Raw genomic sequence first — 18,771 nt, 5'->3', positions numbered from 1 at the left:
GGCCCGTATCCGAACCGTCCATCGCTTGCGCAAGCTGTACGAGGCGCGATATATTGGTATTTCGTTTGCATATATTACACAAATGCATTTGCATTTCTGCCATGCCATGACGTTACATATACTAGACCCCACTTTGAGAAACGTACGCGAGTGTCTGAATACCCCCAGAGTAGTAGATGAGTAAGATTACTTTCTTGCGTACGTGACCTATTGACAAGAGCATTCAGTCATTAGCATCGTATTTCACATGCCATCAAATCGGACTCAGCATCATTTTGGGGGAAGACGCATATGGGGACAAGGATGATAATCGGGAATGAGTATGAATAGACTGAACCCACCTTCATCTTGGTCTCTCCGTCAATCTTGAAATTATGCAGTGCGTCTTTAGCCAGCGTAGCTGCATTCTCATCTGCAAACTCGACAAAGGCGATATCTTTCTTGGCTGGGATCGTACGGATTTCGAGTAATCCGGCGTGCCTATTAAATCGATCATTCAACATCAGCTTCAGTACAGCTTCATGACTCATAGATTAAGAAGGCAGATTGCAAAAGAACTCCAATGATGGTAAAGATGAGGTAAAGCTGAAGATGAGGAAGATGAAAGAAGATAAAGAAGCTCAACGTACACCTCGAACACTTCCCTAAGATCATCAGAAGTAGTTCCCTCCGGTAAATTCTGGATAAACAAGACGTTGTTGGGCGGTAGATATTCGTCGGGCATTTGGAGTCTTTGTTTCTTCTGTTGGGGTGCACCTGTCTCTTCTGTGAAGTCAATTAAACAGAGATCGAACAGCAGATATCAGCATATACTATCTTCTCTCACAAGACTAATAATATCCAATACGAGGAAACTTTGGGAGTCGACATCAACATGGACATACCGGCTTTGAGTTTCGCTTGGGCTTTTTGACGTAACGGGTTATTCCGTCGTTTTGATTCTGTCGCAGGAGCGGGCAAGAAACATCAGCTATGCTGGCCACTTATAGCTTGGAACGGATGTGGTTGAAGCTAGAGCGGATATGGACACTCACTCTTCTCTTCTAGCCTCCTAGCCTTGTGCTCGTCGAACGCCTCGGCATCTACTTTCTGCACTATACTATCTGATCGACCGCGCGCGAAGGATATTTGCTATTTTCAGCAAGCAAGGAATGAATTAGCATTGCCGAGCCATTATAGACGCAACTTCAAGCTTCACAGTGCCAGGAGCTCTTCGTCATTTGCCAGATTCTGCGGTGTTACTGTCTCCCAACGTGATCATATCGACAGTGATCAGACTCTATCGTCTGCCAAATTCCCTCTCGCTCTCGATATTTATGATGATTCTAAACACATCCCTACTTGTCGATACCTCTCTACAGCATGCTCAATTTCTATACGTCCTCCCCGACATTCGCACATGATCTGACCGTAGACTAAAAGGTATAACTCACAATTGCCTTGCCATACAACGGGAACTCCGCGACATCCTTCCTCGCCTCATTCGCACTTTCCACATCAGGAAACGAAATGAACGCCTGTCCTCTCATACGGACATTCTTGTGCGCTATCACGGGTTGTAATGGTCGATAAGGCTTGAACAGCGAGTAGAGGGTTTCTTTTATGACTGTCAACCACCATTGAGAGTATCAGCACATTGTCAAGGACGAGTCTGAAAAGCTTCGAAGAGTGTTTCATTCTCATCCTTCCCCTTGAGGGAAGTCGCCTATCACCTATACGACGCATGACGAGATCGCTTCTTGTCTTTGTCGGATCCGACTGAAATTTAGGTACAAACAGAGAGAACACTCACCTGGTATCCTGACTTTCTCATTCAAGTTCTGGAGATATAACGTCTCACACGCATCATCAGGTATCTTTTCTGTCTTATCTTCTTCTTCCGCCTCAGCTTCAGCTCCAGCTTCTCCCTCAGCTTCGACTTTCGTTCCTTCTGATTTGACACCGGTCTCTTGTCCGTCAACTTGTCCTGAGCTCTCGGCAGCGTTCATTTCTATATCTGCATCTCCATCAATTTCGACTTTCGGTTCTTGCTCCGAGGTGATTGGGAGTGGGGCTGCAACTTCGGCCATTCTCGCTGAGTTGATTTATGAAAGCCTGCCGTACAGTTAGGGTAAGGATTCGGTTGAGATGATATCCTGTAGTGCGCTATCTATGCTATTCGGATCGAGGCGAGAGATGCTAAAGATGAGAATAAGTCAGTTGAAATGCGAAGTTACTGAAGCTCGAAGGAGGGGAGCATAACGAGTCTATGAAATATCTTGCATGCCATATTTAGTGATTTTATCCGAGATGCGACGGACGGATCTCAGACCTCGGTGTTGTCCGCCAGGAACGAGAATGAGACTGTGGTGACCGAGATAACCGGATCTAAATCTGTATGATCAGCATGAGGTCATGTCCAATCAACCCAGTAGAATTGCATTCCAAGTACAAGTATAAATACAGGTCTCATAGATAAGTTATTACTCTTACGAGTGATCCATACATTTGACCAGCTGGAAAAGGAAGACTAGCCATAATGAGTCTACCACACCACCCTCTACTCAAGAATGACGAGATCAACGCAGCGATGAAGGGGGACAAGCATTATCTGAATCGGGATGCAGAGAGGATCAGTGTCTGTATGTCAGACGTAGGTGGGTGCAGCTTTTTCTCAGGTTCAATGCTTTATTTATTCTGCGTGCGCGTATAGCGAGCTGATCTGATGGAGTAGTTGGTATGCAGGACTCCGGACTGGGGGTACATAAAGTCAGACTGGAGCCTAATGGGGAATCGACTGTACGTTGTTTGTTTGATCGTGTCTCCTCGCTCTTCATTCAGCCCGAGATATCGAAATAGAAACATTTGCTCCTTCCTCGTTATGGCTAACGGTATATTGATTTGATGCTGACTCTGCATCCGATAGCAAATCCACTACCACCTGCACGACTCGGAATGGCTATACATCCTCTCCGGATCCGGGATCCTCCAACTCATCGACGCATCCATTCATTCACCTGAACGCAAGGATAATCACCCAAGGAATGGCTCTGCCGACATACCGAAATTCGATGCACCTAGTTTGGAGGGGACCAAGACTGAGATAGAAGAACGACAAGTGGGCCCAGGCGATTTTATAGGCTTTCAGGGTGGTGTAGCAGCGTCTAAATACGCTCATGGGCTCAAAGCTTCTTCAGAGGGGTTGGTGTACTTGATGGGTGGGACAAGGGAGAAATTGGATGTTTGTTGTTATCCCGAGTGAGCATTTCTCCTCTCTGCCTATCTAAGCCCTTTACAGTCGTGCGGAAGTGTAACACGACCAGACAAGACAGTCAAAAGAACCGACGACTGATGCTGACTGTACGGATGATCGGTCTAGACTCGGAGTCAGTAATATCTCAGATGCGAAGTCTGGTCAAGAAGTGATAGCGAGGTTCAATCCTGTTGATACGAGCGGGAAAGCAGCTGGGCAATAGGGAGTGTTGGAACGTGATTCAAAGGAACGGAAAGGTGGAGTTGTGATTGAGTATTGTAATTTGTTGTAGGGTACGACGATATGAATGTTGCTGGATGCGTAATTGCTGGCATCAATTCCTTCTTGTGACCATGACAAGCCGTGACGGAAAGACTGGAGGATCATCTTATGAAGAAGGATCGTATCCAACAATTGAACAAATCATTGACAGAATCAATTTCGTCGCGACGAGATAGAATAATAGCGATATCACGTACCTTAAAAGCTGGTATTTCGTCGCGACGAAAGATGCGAATGACTGACTACTTATTTCGTCGTGACGAAATTCCCCCATATTTCACATGCCATGTCACATGGACGCTTTTCTCAAACATATCGAGGTTTCTCTTCGGAAGCTGAGGGCTCGTAGGTAGAAAGTTGGGACGGGAGATTGTTTACAGCTTGGATCTGAATAGCTTGGCGTTTTGCGTAAGCTTTTAAACTCTTTAGGTGATCGGGATCTCGGGCAGATAAGGCACCAATGATTGAATCGAGTTGAGTCAACCGTTACTGAGGCCAAGTCAGATTTCTCACATTAGTGATTCGACCATATGGGTCAGTTCGCACTCACACATATAAAAGCTGTCCATGATGTAACTCGTATTCATCATCCTTCCATAAAGAATCAATCTCTCAGCCAAAATACCACAGTACAGTGCTCAAAGCAGTCCTTACAACACACAACACATCCGCCATCACAATGAACAACTTCCTCAATACCTCGCTCCCACAACACCCTCATCCCGTCCTGAAGGCTGACGAGATTGAGAAGAACATGTTCCCCATGGGACATTGGAGGAATCCGAAAGCGATGAGGAAGACTACTTGTTTATCCGATAAAGGTCTGTCAAACAATTCTCCACTATATCTTGCGAGTCGTGTTATCGGTTCGCTGACTGATATCGGTATACTCAGTCGGCATGGCAGATACTGGTGTAGCGGTACACAAATCCATTCTGGAACCCAATACCGAGTCAACCGTAAGTCGAGTCGAGTCAGCCCGACGACAAGATCAACAAGTGTCTCTATCGCAGTCTTCAACATCCATCTTAAACCTGAACATCACTATCATCATCATCTCACGCAATTCCGACACTGACCATATTCAATGCTTGGCACAGGCAATCCACTACCACCTCTCAAATACCGAATGGATCTACATCCTCTCCGGCTCAGCCGTCGTCCAACTAGTCAACGCCGCACTTCCCATTCTCAATCCCTTCGGTCCACCGCCTCCTTCCTCTGACAATGCTCCAGCAGAGAAGAAACAGAAGACCGATAAAAATCCCGAAAGTGCGACCGGAGCTGCGACTGGAGGTGGTTCGGAATATACTATCGAAGAAGTACCCGTCTCGAAAGGCGATTTCATCGGATTCCCAGGCGGAGTAGGCGCTTCGAGGTTCGCTCATGGGTTGAAAGCTGGTCCAGAGGGGTGCGAGTACCTTGTTGGAGGTGATCGAGGTGGTTCAGGAGTAGTTCATTATCCCTTGTGAGTCTATTCGCCATTCACTCAATCTAGCTCGCCCAGCAGGTCTCCTTACGATCGTAGGATGGACCAAGCAGACGCGGAAATGTGATTTTTGGCGCTGCTAATGCTTTGTATCTTGTATCTTTGACTCAGATCGAATGCCTCTGATATCTGGGAAAGGGGCAAAGATGGGAAGTTTACGGTGGCTTCGGCACCTACCAACGGAGATTGTTGTTAGGCAGAAGGATTCCATCCGGTCGCAGTGGGCTGTGCTGGCCAGGTAGCTTTTGCTCGAGCGATAAGCAGAGGAGGACGTTCCGTGATAGTGTTGAATGACTTGGCTTCCAGTAGATCTGCCTTCGCGTATAGGCCATCCTCCATTTCGTAACGTAGCCATGCCTTTTTGACCTTTGGGCTTCGATTCAAGTCGTGATATATTGCTCAGATGTGACAATACAATGCAGCTTGTATCCGTGTACTCCTTACTTTGGCTTCCCGCATGACAGGAATCCTGCACTGAGTCTGCACTACACCCTGGCGGAACCTAGGTAAACGCTGCATACTTGACCCCGATAAAGCACGATTGCATGACACGATGCAATTTGTCCTATACTGGTATTCATTCTTCATCTACAGACCTTTCGGCATGACAGCTCCCTTTGGAGGTTCATTCGACTTCCTGAATTGCTCTGCGATATCTTTCATAGGTACCCATTCGATCCCGTCGTGCGTATTGACCCATTCGATAAATCGTTCGAGCATCATCAGGACGTCTGTGTTTCACAAGCACAAGCCAACAGCGATAGCATAATTCCTCAGCTCAATTCGGTGGCATGCGATGTGAGATGGCAAAGCGGAAAAAGGCAAAGCGGAAAAAGGCAAAGCGGAAAAAGGCAAAGCGGAAAAAGGCAAAGCGGAAAAAGGCAAGACGGGGCGACACAAGAAAGACTTACGAGGTCGACCTGAGACATCGGGATGTATTGTTATAGGCATACAGAAACCCTCGGGATACTCTCTTAAGCAATACGTGAAGTGGTCTTTCCATTTATTCTCGATCGTCCTGGCGTCTACGAATCCGTTGGAAGAGCCTTTGACGAACATCATTGGTGGGAGGTCATCGAGCTGAATTGCCATTGTAGGATGTCAAAGTAGTTCAGACCAGATCAGATCGAGGTATTTTGTGATTGTACGTCTGGAAGAGAAGCGGAGATGACTCACATCCCAATTAGCGGGGATCTGGACCATACCTGTAGTTTCACCTTTCTTGAGGGGTTCCATCCAGCTCGAAGCTTTCTCTTTATAGTTTATGGGTTTCCAACTGTCGCCCATACGGAGGTAGTATGGTAGACAGTCGTGGTGTTGGAATGAGTGGTCTGCGAGAGGCATAGGTTATCTGTCAGCTCGTGTATCTCGGTGGAGGCTGAGATCCTTCATTCCTCTTCAGGCTTGGTGTTGTCGAGACCGTGAAGTAGGCTAGAACAAGGAGGGAGCAAGGAGGATAGAAAAACCGTAAGGACTTGCCATACAATATCCCTTTATCCAACAACATCTCTGTCCCTTCCTTACTCACTTCCCACCACGGCGCAACACTGCCCACCGGCGGCTTCCCGCAGAAGTCGGTGAGTTGCTTGAAGGTGTGTTCGAGGATATCGCGTTGTTGTTCTGCTGACATCGCAGTAGGATTTTCGTGCGAGTATCCATGCAGTCCTCTGATTCATACATATATTAAATCAGTATGAGCAGCTTAGCAGCAGCGGAGCAATCTACTTTGTGTCGACACGCAATGACGTGGCATGACAGGACAGGACAGGACAGGATATGGTACGACGACGGGATATGACAGGCTTTGACAATTCATGAACGATGTATAGCGAGGAGACGCTGAGACTTACATCTCATGACCTGCATCTCTGACCGCTTTCATCTCTTCAGGGAACGTATCCAGACTATGTCCAGGTATGAACCAGGTAGTCTTGAGACCGAATTTCTCGAATAGTTTGAGTAATCTCGGACAACCCACTTCTCCAGCGAACATCCCTCGGGAGATATCCCCTGGAGAGTCCTCGCCGCCATACGATCCTAGCCTGTCGAGCATACTCCTTTTAGTAAAATTATTTACCTGACCCATGCGTGGGGCTGGGCGACTCAGACTCACCATCCTGCTACAGCATCCACGTCTACGCCGAAACTACCCGGAAATATATGAGGTCAGCTATAATTATTCTAATGGAGATCAGTTGAGTGGAAGACCGCACTCACCTGATTAGTTTTCTACCTCCAAGAGTCATTCTGTCTATAACTTTGGAACGGTCGTGTCTGGGACGAGACTGGGTTTGAGGAATCCTAGTCAAAGAGAAAAGTAGGTGTAGGATGGGAATGTCCAAATCAATCTATAATAAGGCTTCGGAATATCTTATCAGCTGGCTACTTACTGGTATTTCGGTCAAGCGATAACTTAAGGTACAGCTATTCCCCGGACTATGCACGGACCGCACGGACAGATCAGTGCGATCGATCAATTCGGGACCTGATTTGATCTGGGGAACCACATTCACGTGATAAGCGAATCAAGCTCCGAATGCCGAACATGACGTCGAGAACTGAACTGGATATTGATCGAACTGGAAAGTAGCCTCAATCTGCACAGAGCAAAGTGCTGAAATCGCAACAGTGCCAGTATCTTCCACCATCAATACATCAGACACACAAGAATCAGCGGCTTGCTTTGTAGTGAAGTGCAAAAATGACCCTTACTGTCTGCTTCGATGCTCTTGGAACATGTTTCACCTTACAGGATATCATATCAGCTGTAGACGAGCAGTATGGGCAAGGTCTCGCTAAGAATGGTTGGGGGAGTAAAGGTTTCGTGATGGACTGGGTGCGTTGTCTTTGTTTCAACTTGCAGAAGTGGAATAATGACCATTCATGCGGAGTTCGAGGCTCATATATCAAGTTTGGTATTAGTTTCACTCCGCCCAGCGAGATTATACGGTGAGCTGGATACCCCTACATGATGACATATCATACTGATCAGGTATCGAACGAACAGTACCTATCTCTCATCTCACCACCTCCTCCTCCAATAGCTTCAATCCTCAAAACATCCCTCTCCCTCTCTCTCGCTGCTGCTCTATCGATCCATCCGCCGACCGAAGACGATCTGAAAGGAATTACCTCCAAACTATCGGCCTTACCGTCCTCGCCAACTCTGAAAGAAGCCATGCAGCACCTGGTTCAGAACGGAGCGAAACTAGCGATAATTACCAATGGGGCTAAATTGACCACGGAGGGATACGCCTCTCAAGCTGGCATAGCCGACTTGGTAGATACAGTAGTCAGCTGCGATGAAGTGGGGTATGCGAAACCCCATAAAGAGGTTTACGAGGCTGCCCATCGAACTTGCGACGATCTCGAGGCGGAACAAAGGCAAAAGCAAGGGCAAGGCCCCCAGAGCGGGAGTGGGACTGGAAGAGAGGCAACAGGGGAGAGATGGTTCGTAGCTGCTCATTTGTGGGATTTGGCAGCTGCCAAAAAAGCAGGGTGAGTCGCGGCTCACATTCCAGTCCAACGCATTGCTTCGCTTGAGGTGTATCAGGAGGGAGGGCGTTGGATGGCCGCCAGCTGATGAAAGTATCGGAATGAATAGGTTCAAGACTGGTCTAGTGTTGACTGACTTACCGGGTAATCTGATTGATCATGACGAGGAAGAAGAGAGTCTGCAGAAGTGGTACGAGCTGTACGGGGGCCGACCTGATATAGTAGGCAAGACACTCTTGGAGGTGGCGCAGGGGATCGTCTCCAGGACGAAGTCATAGGTGAATCGCTCAGCTCGCCCAATGAGGGCATTATGGGTATGGACTATCTACTCCCTCTATTGCTGGCGCTTCAACAGCTTGCCATCCTACCTTACTGGCTGACTGAAACTGCAATACTCGCAATCAGCTCTGTCTCCATTGAACTAACGCACTGTCGAAGTTCACACTTCTCTAATGTATTTTCCTGAAATGGATCCGCTCATCTATCATTCGGATTTCCGCATCAAGCTCGACGTCCTGTTCTGCCTATCACAGGCGCAACATTCCCCTTCTCCACCATCTTTCCAGTACTTAAGCTTCGGGAGTTCTGACTCGCTAATGACCTCGCAGAGTTCTTCCTTGGTATAGGCGGTAATTGAGGTGTTCTATCCGCTACCTTCATACCTGTCCCTGTTCGATGCCTTGTGGCCATGTTCGTAAACTTGAAACTCGATTTCGATTTTTCGCTCGCATGGGACTGAGATCGTTTTCGCGTCAAATGTAGTGTTGTTGGCAGACCCTTAGACCAGGAGAGTGGTCTTGAGAATGTTGGCGTCGGAGTGATGGTGGGCTGTTCTCCGGGTCTACTCTGAATATTACTGATCGGGTGCTGGGCTGAACTAGAGGGAAACGATGTGTCCGTCAGAGCCGGTGCCGGTGCCGGCGTACTAGTGCTTTTCGCTTTATTTGAAGTTGCAGAGAACGTCCCTATTCCAGCTAGACCACTACCTCTTTTCTCCGTCCTCACTGATACCCCATCCCCATCACCATCTTTTGACTGGATATGAGGTAACGGCATCGGATGATGATGATTCTGATGCTGATGCTTTATGTTATTATGGGGCAAAGTATTCAGATCGAATTCTTGCCTTATAGTTGAATGCAAAGACGGAACGGAGAAATTATGAGGAAGACCGTTCTCCTTCCATGTTCCCAGGACTGCTTTTTGGGCGTTGGACGTATCTCTCCGAGCCTGGCGTGAGGAGTATATGCAGAAGATGAATAAGAGCGAGATGAATGAGAGGAAGATGGCGAAGAGAGCTATGAATCCAAACATTCTTCATATCAGAGTCTGTCGATCTCGTCCGTATTCACACGTCAGTCCCAATCGGACTCACCGATAATGGTAATCTGGGACGTGGTAAATACCATCCTGCTTGAGCTTCTACCGGGGCAAGCTGTCTGAGATGCACTTCTCTTTCGAATTTGAGCGACTGACAGATGATCAGAATCGTTCTATGGTAGTTCTGTTATCGTGCATTCATAACAGAAGGCTACGAATGAGCCTCGCACGGCAGAATGGGGAGAAAGTTCAGTCGATTCCCATGCATCGGTAGTAAGGCAGGAAGTGTTCAAAAGCAATACTCCTTCTGCTTTGTCTCTTTGTTCTCTCCTCTCGTGCCAAGGCAAGAGATGCCTTTGATGATCGCATCCCATCCCGTTTGGCCGAAGGATGATACTTGAAAGTGACATATCGTCTATTTCAGAAGCATGTAATAAGAGCGATGGTAACGCTTTAGATGTGATCAAAGGAACATAGCACCAGTAGGTATATATTGCATTTCGCTACAAAAGATAACAATATGATTTAAGTAAGATGAACCCTTTTCCCTTCCATTCCCATTCCCAGTCCCAGTCCCGCTCACGCTCACGCTACGATAATCGCTTTCTCCTCCTTTGTCCTTTGTCCTAGCCTCAATGCATAAATGATCTAGGCGATCCATCAGAATCACTTGATGCCATCTTATGGTCGCTCAACTCCGCCCGACTCCAACTTACACTAGTCGTGCTTCTTGATTCTGTAATGCAACAACATATCCGGCCCACTCCCATAATACGCCTTCAGGGTCGCCAGCGTAATCTTCGGATTGACCACTTCGTGTCCACATATCAGCTCGATGATCTCCTCTGGCTGGGGTAGAGTTTCGTCGTTCGTCGTGGAAGATCTTCTCGTATGTTTAGTCAAGGCAGAAGGTAATTTGAATTTTCCAGGATTGTAGAGATCTAGTTTATCAACTATGAAAGCTGATATTTTTCTGGCTCGAAGTGCTCTGGAAGCAGATAATCTTGAAGATCTGTTTATATACATATCTCTGATCAGCTCGATCGCTCATTCCCCATTTCCGGATCCGAATCCGAACAGACGAATGAAGAGGAGAGTAATTTCAAATGATTCAGCTCAAACTGATTGACTCACCCTTCAGGTAATTCCTTCAACCCACTCCCAGGTGCAGGTTCCAATATGAACGTGAATTTCACCGGATCCTTCTGTCGGACGTTACTAGCGAACAGATAATCTAATAACCACAAAGGCGAATTCATCTCTAGGTCTTCCATATCTCGTTCCGTCGAGGACACCTGGGATCGATAAGTTACTACCCATGCACCGGCATCCTTAGATTCCTCAGAAATCAATAACGCTGTTGACTGAGGTAGAGGGATGAACGGAGCTTCGAGCGGGCCAGGCGGCGAGAACCGATGCGATCGGACCGTATCGAGGATCTGAAGTTGCTCGGCTTCTCGATCAGATACTTTCGGACCCTACATAACACGTTGAGGAATTAGCAGGGCTCCCGCATGCAAGATCATGAGGATCCACTCACATCATCCTCTGGAGTGACGACTTTCTCCACTACGGGGCTCATCGGCGTTTCAGCCTGTTTCTTTCTCCCTAAGCCTTTCATCTTGCCCATGAACCCCTTCTTGTTATCCGTACTTGGTGTTGCCGGGGTACCTACGCTCGACTTATCGGTCTCCCTCGAGGGAGAAGGATCACCTTTCCTTCTAGACGTAAAGTAATCTCGATTATAGCTGACCCGTTCTGTATTCGGCGAGGCAGTGTTGGGTTGGTACGAAGACGATACGCTGGGTGACTGAGCTTGATTCTGTTGGATTTTTAAAGCTTGGAAATTCTGGAAAAAGCTATTTGATTCAGGTGCGCTTCTCGACAAATTCGCATCGTTCGATCCGTTCTCATCGAAAACTTCAGGTAAGATCGCTGGTCTGCTCGCTGGAGAAACAAGTCCCGGGATATTGAGCGAAGGGGGTTTAGGGTTCGAGAACGATCCTGTCATTGCTCGTTTCCGGTGAGGGTGGGGAATATCTGCTGGACGTTCGATCGAAATTCCGCCTAAGCCTGGCGATTTAGGTAGGCTGGAAGAAACGGTACTGGGAGTCGCGGTGTTGATTGCTAGATCCCTTACTTCATTTTCTTCGGCTTTGATCAGGCCTCTGAACAGATTCGCTAAAGCCCATTTTCCAAGATTGACTATCACACACCCTCGCATTAGCTTGATGTATCTCATACAGTAGAGACAGTGCAATAGATTGAATGATCCACCGACTTACTCCGAATATCCTCTTTCGTTCCGTCAAAGCCTTCCAAGCCCAGATCATCCGCATAGACTTCCGCATCAAATACTCGTCCTTCTTCCAGATGAACAACCAAACTACCTATCTTAGTATCTACCTGACACCAAGTAATCACCATCGTTTCACCTTCCACACGCTCTTTGACCATCTCCAAAACCTCTTGAGAATGCTTGCGGACGGCTTTCTCAGCTCCCGCTCCCCGCTCAAGGTGTAGTGCCTCGGCAACTTCCGTACTGCTGAATCTTCCAACGCACACTCCTTTGATGATATTCCAAGCGGCCACTTCTCCCTCCGTATCGACAGTCAAGACATGTTGTCGGTCGTTCAGTATCAGAGATCGCACTAATCCACTTCGACCAGCTATGATCTCATCAGGATCGGTTCGAAGGGGTACAGCTTCCGAAGCCACTTCTCGGTCTTCGTATTCCATTCTAGCGGTAGGCTGTTCTCGGTCTGTCTGGAAAGATATTCGTCTAGGTGATCCTCCGTCCTCGGGCTTCAGCAAGCTGTTCAAACCCTGTGGTACCGATTCCTCTTGACGGTGTTGAGAGAAGCCGAATGAGTAAGGGGAGTCGGGTACACCTAGGCAGACGAGCGATTGGTAAGGAATACCATTGAGTCCATGTTTGCTGCGGCCGTCCTCCGAAACGACAGAATTCGCGATCGAGGCACCTGACAAGGCGGATAATCGTTGTTGAGAGGAACTGCCAGTGAGTCGGTCTCGGACTGCGGTCGGCAGGGCGGAAGCAGGATTAGTCGGCCCATTGCGTGGTGAGTCAGTGGGAGCGAAGGATATGGATCTCAAATCTTCATGCTGACCGTTGATTCCCTCTCCCGTCGTAGCGGATGGGACGGTAAGTGAGACTTCGGTAGGTGGGCTTCGTTCAGCCGGTATGTTGTAGGATAATCCGTCGAATTCCTTGTTCAGTCGATCGATCCTTCTTCCTACATCTTTCCATCTTCTGATCTCCGCGCTTCCCGTGGCGGTCCACACATATTCATCATCCATAGCTGTGATACACCTGATTCCTTCATCTCCGGTCTTCGACTCGTAGACATTTGAGCCGTTTCGCTGAGGTTCACCTTCACGAGCGAGAACAACGCATTCTCCATCCGATATATCGGTACATTGCTCCAAGTCGGTCACACAGAGATATCCGTCCCTGGATCCGGAGTAGAATCGCTCAAGGTTAGGATGGTTGGAATGTAATGACCACACGGAAGAATCGTGGTGATTGTAAGTGTGAAGACATCGGTGAGCGGCAAGAGACCAAAGTTTGATCGTTGTGTCGGATGAACCGGTGAGCATCTGCCTCGAAGGTAGGCAAGTACCATTTAGCGTGGAATTGCAAATTGAGATCGACAATCCGAGCACTCACGTATCGGCCGTCTTCACTGAAGATGATACTCCTCACGCAATCCGTATGACCTATCAGCTTTCCGATACTATGGTCGCCCGCTCTAGGGTCCCATAGTCTGACCACTCGCTCGGGTGTTCCAGCAGCTAGAACTTGTCCCGCATGGTCTGGCCATCAGAGCGCTATCAGCTCCGGAAACCACTTGGCAAATTGGAATCTACTTGAAAAAGAACGACGCACCGACACCCAAAGCGTAAACACTGCCTCTTTCGCCCTCCATGCCTACTCCGCCGAAATCGTCTACTTTGGTAAGGTCGATATTGAAGACTGGCTCGTGTACTTGGCTCTTGATGTCCCATATACTAAGGTGTCTGTCCAAAGCACCGGAGAACAGTAAACCGGGATACTTTGCCCAAGCCAACGCTCTCACGTAGTCCCGGTGACTACCTACCAAACTCGGTGAGAGAGAGGCTGGATCATCCGAGGTGGCATGAGGGTTCCATGCTCGGATCGTACGATCGGAAGAAGCTGTTATGACGGTCTGATTGAGGTTACACAACAACATCGCATTTACCCAATCTGTGTGGGTTTGAGCTGATTGACGGAAAGTTGTTGGTGGTGGCTATGAGACAAACAGGCGATCAGATCAGCTAAGCTTCTCGACGACAGCACCGAGTATTTTCCAGCCGTTTGATGATGAATCAAGTGAGTTGAGGACGATTCAAACTCACCTTCGCAGCGTTCAATTCATCTCGATCGAGCTCCCATCGATCTTCATAAGGCACCTCCCCCTTCTGTTTCGGCGTCACTCCTACCCATCCGTCCGTCTCGTCCTCACTACTTAACCTATCGTTATCTTCGCCATCCTCATCCTCAAACTCATCGTCGTCGAAGAATTCAGCTCCGTCTCCTATTCGTTCCCACTTCACTCGTTCCCCTCTACCGGGTTGTACCTCATATCGCCCGCCTCGTCTCTTCTTATGAGGCACATTCAGCTCCCAAGAAGCTACCAATCCATCTCGACCACCCGTATACAGTATCCCTCCCGGCGAGCTAGAGTCAGACAGGAGCGTAGAGGTATCCAGAGCTAGCGAGGTGATTCCTAAGCAGTGTCTCGCATGCGCAGGCTTATCATCTGGCTGGGTCGTCTGTATTTGTGTTTGAGAGAGAAAAGGGTTCCGAGAAGATAGTGTTCCACCGGGCGTATTGGCGCCTGAGCCATTCGTCTCGCCCTTCGGGAGGAAAAAAGGCGCAGGATGACCTTGACGCTGTTGACCCAGCGGAGGGAGGGATAAGAGTGGGGCGGGCTGGTCCGGAGTGGGTAAGATGTAAGAGACTTTCCGTGAAGTGACCATTTTGTCGTACCTCGAGCGAAAGAGTGATTTGGATTCTAGGCTCTAAAGTCGGGTCCCACTGGATGCAAATCCGATTTGCTACTATATACAAGGATGGACTGAGGTGATGACTGCTCGAGGGGGGAGATGAGGTGGCAGTGATGGATGTCAGTACCCCATGAGCATGAATATGCACCCTGTCCGTCGTTGTCATATTGTAGGCTGTCAGCGTGACCTCTGTACACTTTCACCCTGAATCCTGAATCCCAATGCTGCACTCGGCGCGGGGCCGAAGGGGATGTCATGGTCCGATATCCCGGTCAAATAGGCACGGCAATCCAAAATCATCACACCCTGAAATCGATGTTCATAGATTGGTGAGCCTAATTTCTGGTCTCCGCCTATCATGCCAGAACTGTGACAAAGTGTGATTGTCAGATCCAAGGCTACATGTGTGCAGTACACTTTATATATCAACAGTAAAATACAACTTTATTTGGTCAGATTCTCATTATATAGTGATGCTGGATTCCCATTCTACACCAACGTATTCTTCCGTCAAACCAATACAATCCCTCTTACATGCGAAAACCATGATCGTTCCCCATTCCATCTCGTTGACCTCGTCGTCCCTTTTACCCTCTTTGATCTTCTTCGCCAATTCTTCCAACTCTTTCTTCCTCTCGGCTTCCGTCTGTTTCTTCTTTTTATCATCCGCCGCTTCTCCCGTTGTCGAAAGCGTATTGGGAGTGAGTAAAGAGATCAGGTACGGGACAAGTTGTAATTCGAAAGTCCTTTCCCCTCCACAAAGGGTACAAGGGGGTATTATCCCATTGAGACTACTTTTCCCCCTATACAACTCATTTAAATCCAACTCCTCATCCTTCTTCAACGGCTTTTCGCAACCAGGGAACAGTTTCCTCGTTATTGGACTCGCACTTGAGTAAGGAACTGGTATCCCATCGAACTCATACCGTAAGACTTGTTTTTGACCTCCGTCCGAGCTTTCGAGTTTGCGCACAAACTGTTGGAACACTTCATCTAGATGTTTGGGTAACATCCTCTCCCACGTATCGTCCAACATGGTCGCTTTCATATCTTCGTCGCCATCGATCTCGGAGTCGCTCTCAAAGTCGACGTCTTCCGCTGGAGGTATGTATTCTTCGATCGTCGACAGATATTGTGCGGGTTGGTACGCAGGTATGGGCGGTCCGAGCGTCGTCGACGTGGACGGCGCGTCTGATAATGACAATTTTGATACGTCCGGTATGGCTTCAGATGATGATTGCTGTGGAGCAGGGACAGGAGCAGATGAAGCGAAGGGATTAGGGGAGGATGAAGTGGCAGCGCCGAACAGCGGTTGAGATGATCCGAAAAGAGCTCCGTTCGGTTGAGCATCAGACGAAAGCTATATAGACAACGTCGTCAGCTGAGACGGAACAAGCGATTGGAGGGGTAAAGAGGCTTACTGTGAAAGGGTTCTTCCTTGCTTTCTCCCGCTCAGCTTCGGCTGCTGCCTCGGCGATCTTGCGCTTCTCTTCCACGTCCTTGACATATTCCTCGTTCCTTTTCGAAGCTCTGAAAGCTCGCACACTGGTAGCGGTAACAGCGAAATTAGGTACAATCGATCTTCAACACGACGTTTGCCTGTTTATCACTCACCTGCCATCCCGCTTCTGACATTTCAGCCTTGCACAAGCGAAAACATACAATACCCTGTCGTTTTCGCCATTCTCCAACGGGCAGTATACTTGAGTCAAAAGCGGTATGGGCTGATGACATATACCGCAGTTTATCTCTTTGGGTATGTTCGGAAGAGGCGGGAAAGTCGGATAACCACCTATGCTTGAGATAGTATACGATTTTGCGTCTGCATGGTTCGAAGGTATAGACCCGTCTGGAAGAGCGAGTAGCACATTGGTGTAGTCGACCGAGAGGGAAGAAGAGGATGATCCAGCAGGAGATGAGGGTGACATCGTGTGATGAATAGGCTTTAAATAACAAAAGGAGCCTTCAAGCAAGCAGGAGTCGGGGGAAATGACTATTAGGGTTTCCCCAGGATGATCATTCCAATTAGCATCCCAATATCATAGACGTGAAACCAAGTAAAGAGTGGTAGGGATGGATTGATCATTGTATATCAGAAATAAAGTCGCCAAACTAGTGTAAGACTCGGCATCGTCCCCTTTCCCGACCTCCCCGACACCTTTCATTTACTGGATCCGCTTCCACACGAGGACTGGTCTACCTCGCTCAAAACGAGCGAAGTGGATCGATCGGGAAGCGGAGTAAAGTCAAGGTGCCAAAAAGTAGGAAGAGGGATTAAGTCTCGTCATCGGTATCTTCATTTATACATGGTATCATTGGAGCTCGGACCTTGAGGAGTCAAAGCTGCTGTTGATTGAGGGGAAAGAAAAGGGAAGAGAGAAGAGCGATGGCTCACGTAAGAGAGAATGGGAACAATTGAGCGGAAGACGATCACTCACGGGAAGGTGTTGATGGTGGTGATATGCTATATCATTATGTGTAGTGAGGAGAAACAAGAAACGGAAAGAAGAGATGCGAAATTTCGTTCGAAGCTCAAAAACCTCTGAACTTTTTGGAGGGGGATAGAATGTTACGCCTGCTTCCAGCTATGAAAAATGACACGTCATGTTTTTGCTCTCACTTCGAGCGATTTACTCGGTCCTGCTCAAGCCTATTACCGAAGTCCACCCTTACAGCGGATCCAAGCATTACGACCATGCACTGTATATTCCTCATTCCTTCGCTTCAAGATATCTGCGATCCGCATAAGTCAGTCTGGGCATCGCCATCATCTCGGGCGCAGCGCGATGCGGACCGCAATCTCATTCTCGCCAAAAGCGGAATCAAGTGTTTGAGCAATGCTTCGATCCCTGTTCAACAATATGCCATCCATCATTAGTGAAGAAGACCGAACCGGATGACCGTGCTTTTCCACAATCACCATCACCATCAGAATCAGGAGCAAGATCAAACATCCTTTCGATCTTCAGACCCGCCATCGAATATCGAGCATCAGGGCACTGGGCACGCACTGACCCTCTAATCCGCTGACCCGCTGTATTTGTGCGCGTCCTGTATAATGGTGTAGACAACATTTCGGTGCGAGGACGCTTGCATCCTTCTTTCCATCCGTGTTGGAGCTTGCATGACTAATTGGATTTCAATGACGACTGTTCTCGCTACATGGCATGATCCGGGCGACCCCCATGCTCTCCATCATATCAAAAGTGGTCTGTGGTCAGATGAGGTTGTTCATCTCGTGCCGAAGAGATCTGCGGTCACGGAACCACGACATCTTGCCTTTTGACCCTCGATATCCTTTGGTCCTCTAGACCAGACTAGCTTCGAATCGCCTCATCTCCGCGCATCTGGATTCAGGTTCCACCGATGAAATAATTAATGTCTATCGATCCGATGTTCTTGTTTATTGGACTTCGACCTCGCATCACAACACCCTCAACGTGAATATATCCTGATTGATTTTTCCTTTCCCCACTTTTGATTTAGATTGATCTGACTAACTTGCTAACTTGCTAATCTGGACCTACGTACCTACGTACGTCCCATCAGAATCAAAAACAGAAACGTTTCAACCTTTCTCTGCCCTTACCTCCTCGTTGATGACTACCTTTGCGTTCCTATCTCGGAGATCATTCTATACACTTCGTCCGAGTCACGAGCGGAATCAACCAGGAATTTGTAATTCTTATATGAAATGACCTTACGGTACATGCGTTTAATTGTTTAATTACCTGAGCGTTCCTTTGAGAGACATTTTATTTGATTTTGGTGAGGGTCAGCTGTAGCTAATCAATCGATTAATTATGCATAATACCGCATAAGCATAAGCGTGTGCATGCACATGAGATTGGGATCCGAAGTATCCTTGATCCTTCCATCAGACCATCAAACAAAGGCACAATCA

The 18,771-nt window shown here is 48.0% G+C and overlaps 8 protein-coding genes across 8 annotated transcripts; 3 read left to right on the top strand and 5 right to left on the bottom strand.

The window, feature by feature from the left end:
- Window positions 1-186: 186 nt before the first annotated feature.
- Window positions 187-2,069, bottom strand: I303_105564 (uncharacterized protein; the record flags this gene model as incomplete). The annotated part of the gene is made up of 7 exons (XM_018408287.1): window positions 187-207; window positions 342-480; window positions 630-765; window positions 885-941; window positions 1,035-1,131; window positions 1,434-1,606; window positions 1,793-2,069. The coding sequence occupies 7 exons, from the start codon at window positions 2,067-2,069 to the stop codon at window positions 187-189; spliced, it is 900 nt and encodes a 299-aa protein (XP_018261978.1).
- A 449-nt stretch (window positions 2,070-2,518) lies between these two features.
- Window positions 2,519-3,455, top strand: I303_105563 (uncharacterized protein; the record flags this gene model as incomplete). The annotated part of the gene is made up of 4 exons (XM_018408288.1): window positions 2,519-2,636; window positions 2,714-2,778; window positions 2,906-3,237; window positions 3,359-3,455. 4 exons carry the CDS (start codon window positions 2,519-2,521, stop codon window positions 3,453-3,455), a joined length of 612 nt encoding a protein of 203 aa, XP_018261979.1.
- Window positions 3,456-4,193: 738 nt separating this feature from the next.
- On the top strand, window positions 4,194-5,199 carry I303_105562 (uncharacterized protein; the record flags this gene model as incomplete). Its single annotated transcript, XM_018408289.1, has 4 exons — window positions 4,194-4,335; window positions 4,409-4,473; window positions 4,615-4,982; window positions 5,115-5,199. 4 exons carry the CDS (start codon window positions 4,194-4,196, stop codon window positions 5,197-5,199), a joined length of 660 nt encoding a protein of 219 aa, XP_018261980.1.
- Window positions 5,200-5,591: 392 nt separating this feature from the next.
- On the bottom strand, window positions 5,592-7,249 carry I303_105561 (uncharacterized protein; the record flags this gene model as incomplete). Its single annotated transcript, XM_065969193.1, has 7 exons — window positions 5,592-5,734; window positions 5,915-6,083; window positions 6,180-6,334; window positions 6,483-6,670; window positions 6,854-7,045; window positions 7,117-7,149; window positions 7,221-7,249. The coding sequence occupies 7 exons, from the start codon at window positions 7,247-7,249 to the stop codon at window positions 5,592-5,594; spliced, it is 909 nt and encodes a 302-aa protein (XP_065825265.1).
- A 455-nt stretch (window positions 7,250-7,704) lies between these two features.
- On the top strand, window positions 7,705-8,776 carry I303_105560 (uncharacterized protein; the record flags this gene model as incomplete). The annotated part of the gene is made up of 4 exons (XM_018408291.1): window positions 7,705-7,839; window positions 7,926-7,952; window positions 8,011-8,501; window positions 8,608-8,776. The coding sequence occupies 4 exons, from the start codon at window positions 7,705-7,707 to the stop codon at window positions 8,774-8,776; spliced, it is 822 nt and encodes a 273-aa protein (XP_018261982.1).
- A 223-nt stretch (window positions 8,777-8,999) lies between these two features.
- I303_105559 (uncharacterized protein) lies at window positions 9,000-9,907 on the bottom strand (the record flags this gene model as incomplete). Its single annotated transcript, XM_018408292.1, has 2 exons — window positions 9,000-9,796; window positions 9,874-9,907. 2 exons carry the CDS (start codon window positions 9,905-9,907, stop codon window positions 9,000-9,002), a joined length of 831 nt encoding a protein of 276 aa, XP_018261983.1.
- Window positions 9,908-10,535: 628 nt separating this feature from the next.
- Window positions 10,536-14,840, bottom strand: I303_105558 (uncharacterized protein; the record flags this gene model as incomplete). Its single annotated transcript, XM_018408293.1, has 7 exons — window positions 10,536-10,830; window positions 10,953-11,296; window positions 11,359-12,023; window positions 12,104-13,436; window positions 13,507-13,652; window positions 13,726-14,107; window positions 14,217-14,840. 7 exons carry the CDS (start codon window positions 14,838-14,840, stop codon window positions 10,536-10,538), a joined length of 3,789 nt encoding a protein of 1,262 aa, XP_018261984.1.
- Window positions 14,841-15,330: 490 nt separating this feature from the next.
- On the bottom strand, window positions 15,331-16,795 carry I303_105557 (uncharacterized protein; the record flags this gene model as incomplete). The annotated part of the gene is made up of 3 exons (XM_018408294.1): window positions 15,331-16,227; window positions 16,289-16,412; window positions 16,482-16,795. The coding sequence occupies 3 exons, from the start codon at window positions 16,793-16,795 to the stop codon at window positions 15,331-15,333; spliced, it is 1,335 nt and encodes a 444-aa protein (XP_018261985.1).
- Between the last annotated feature and the right edge of the window lie 1,976 nt (window positions 16,796-18,771).

Source organism: Kwoniella dejecticola, chromosome 6 (genome assembly GCF_000512565.2).
Source record: "Kwoniella dejecticola CBS 10117 chromosome 6, complete sequence".
Classification (NCBI taxonomy): domain Eukaryota; kingdom Fungi; phylum Basidiomycota; class Tremellomycetes; order Tremellales; family Cryptococcaceae; genus Kwoniella; species Kwoniella dejecticola.
Note: the sequence above shows the minus strand (reverse complement) of the source record. Positions and strands in the feature narration are given on the sequence as shown.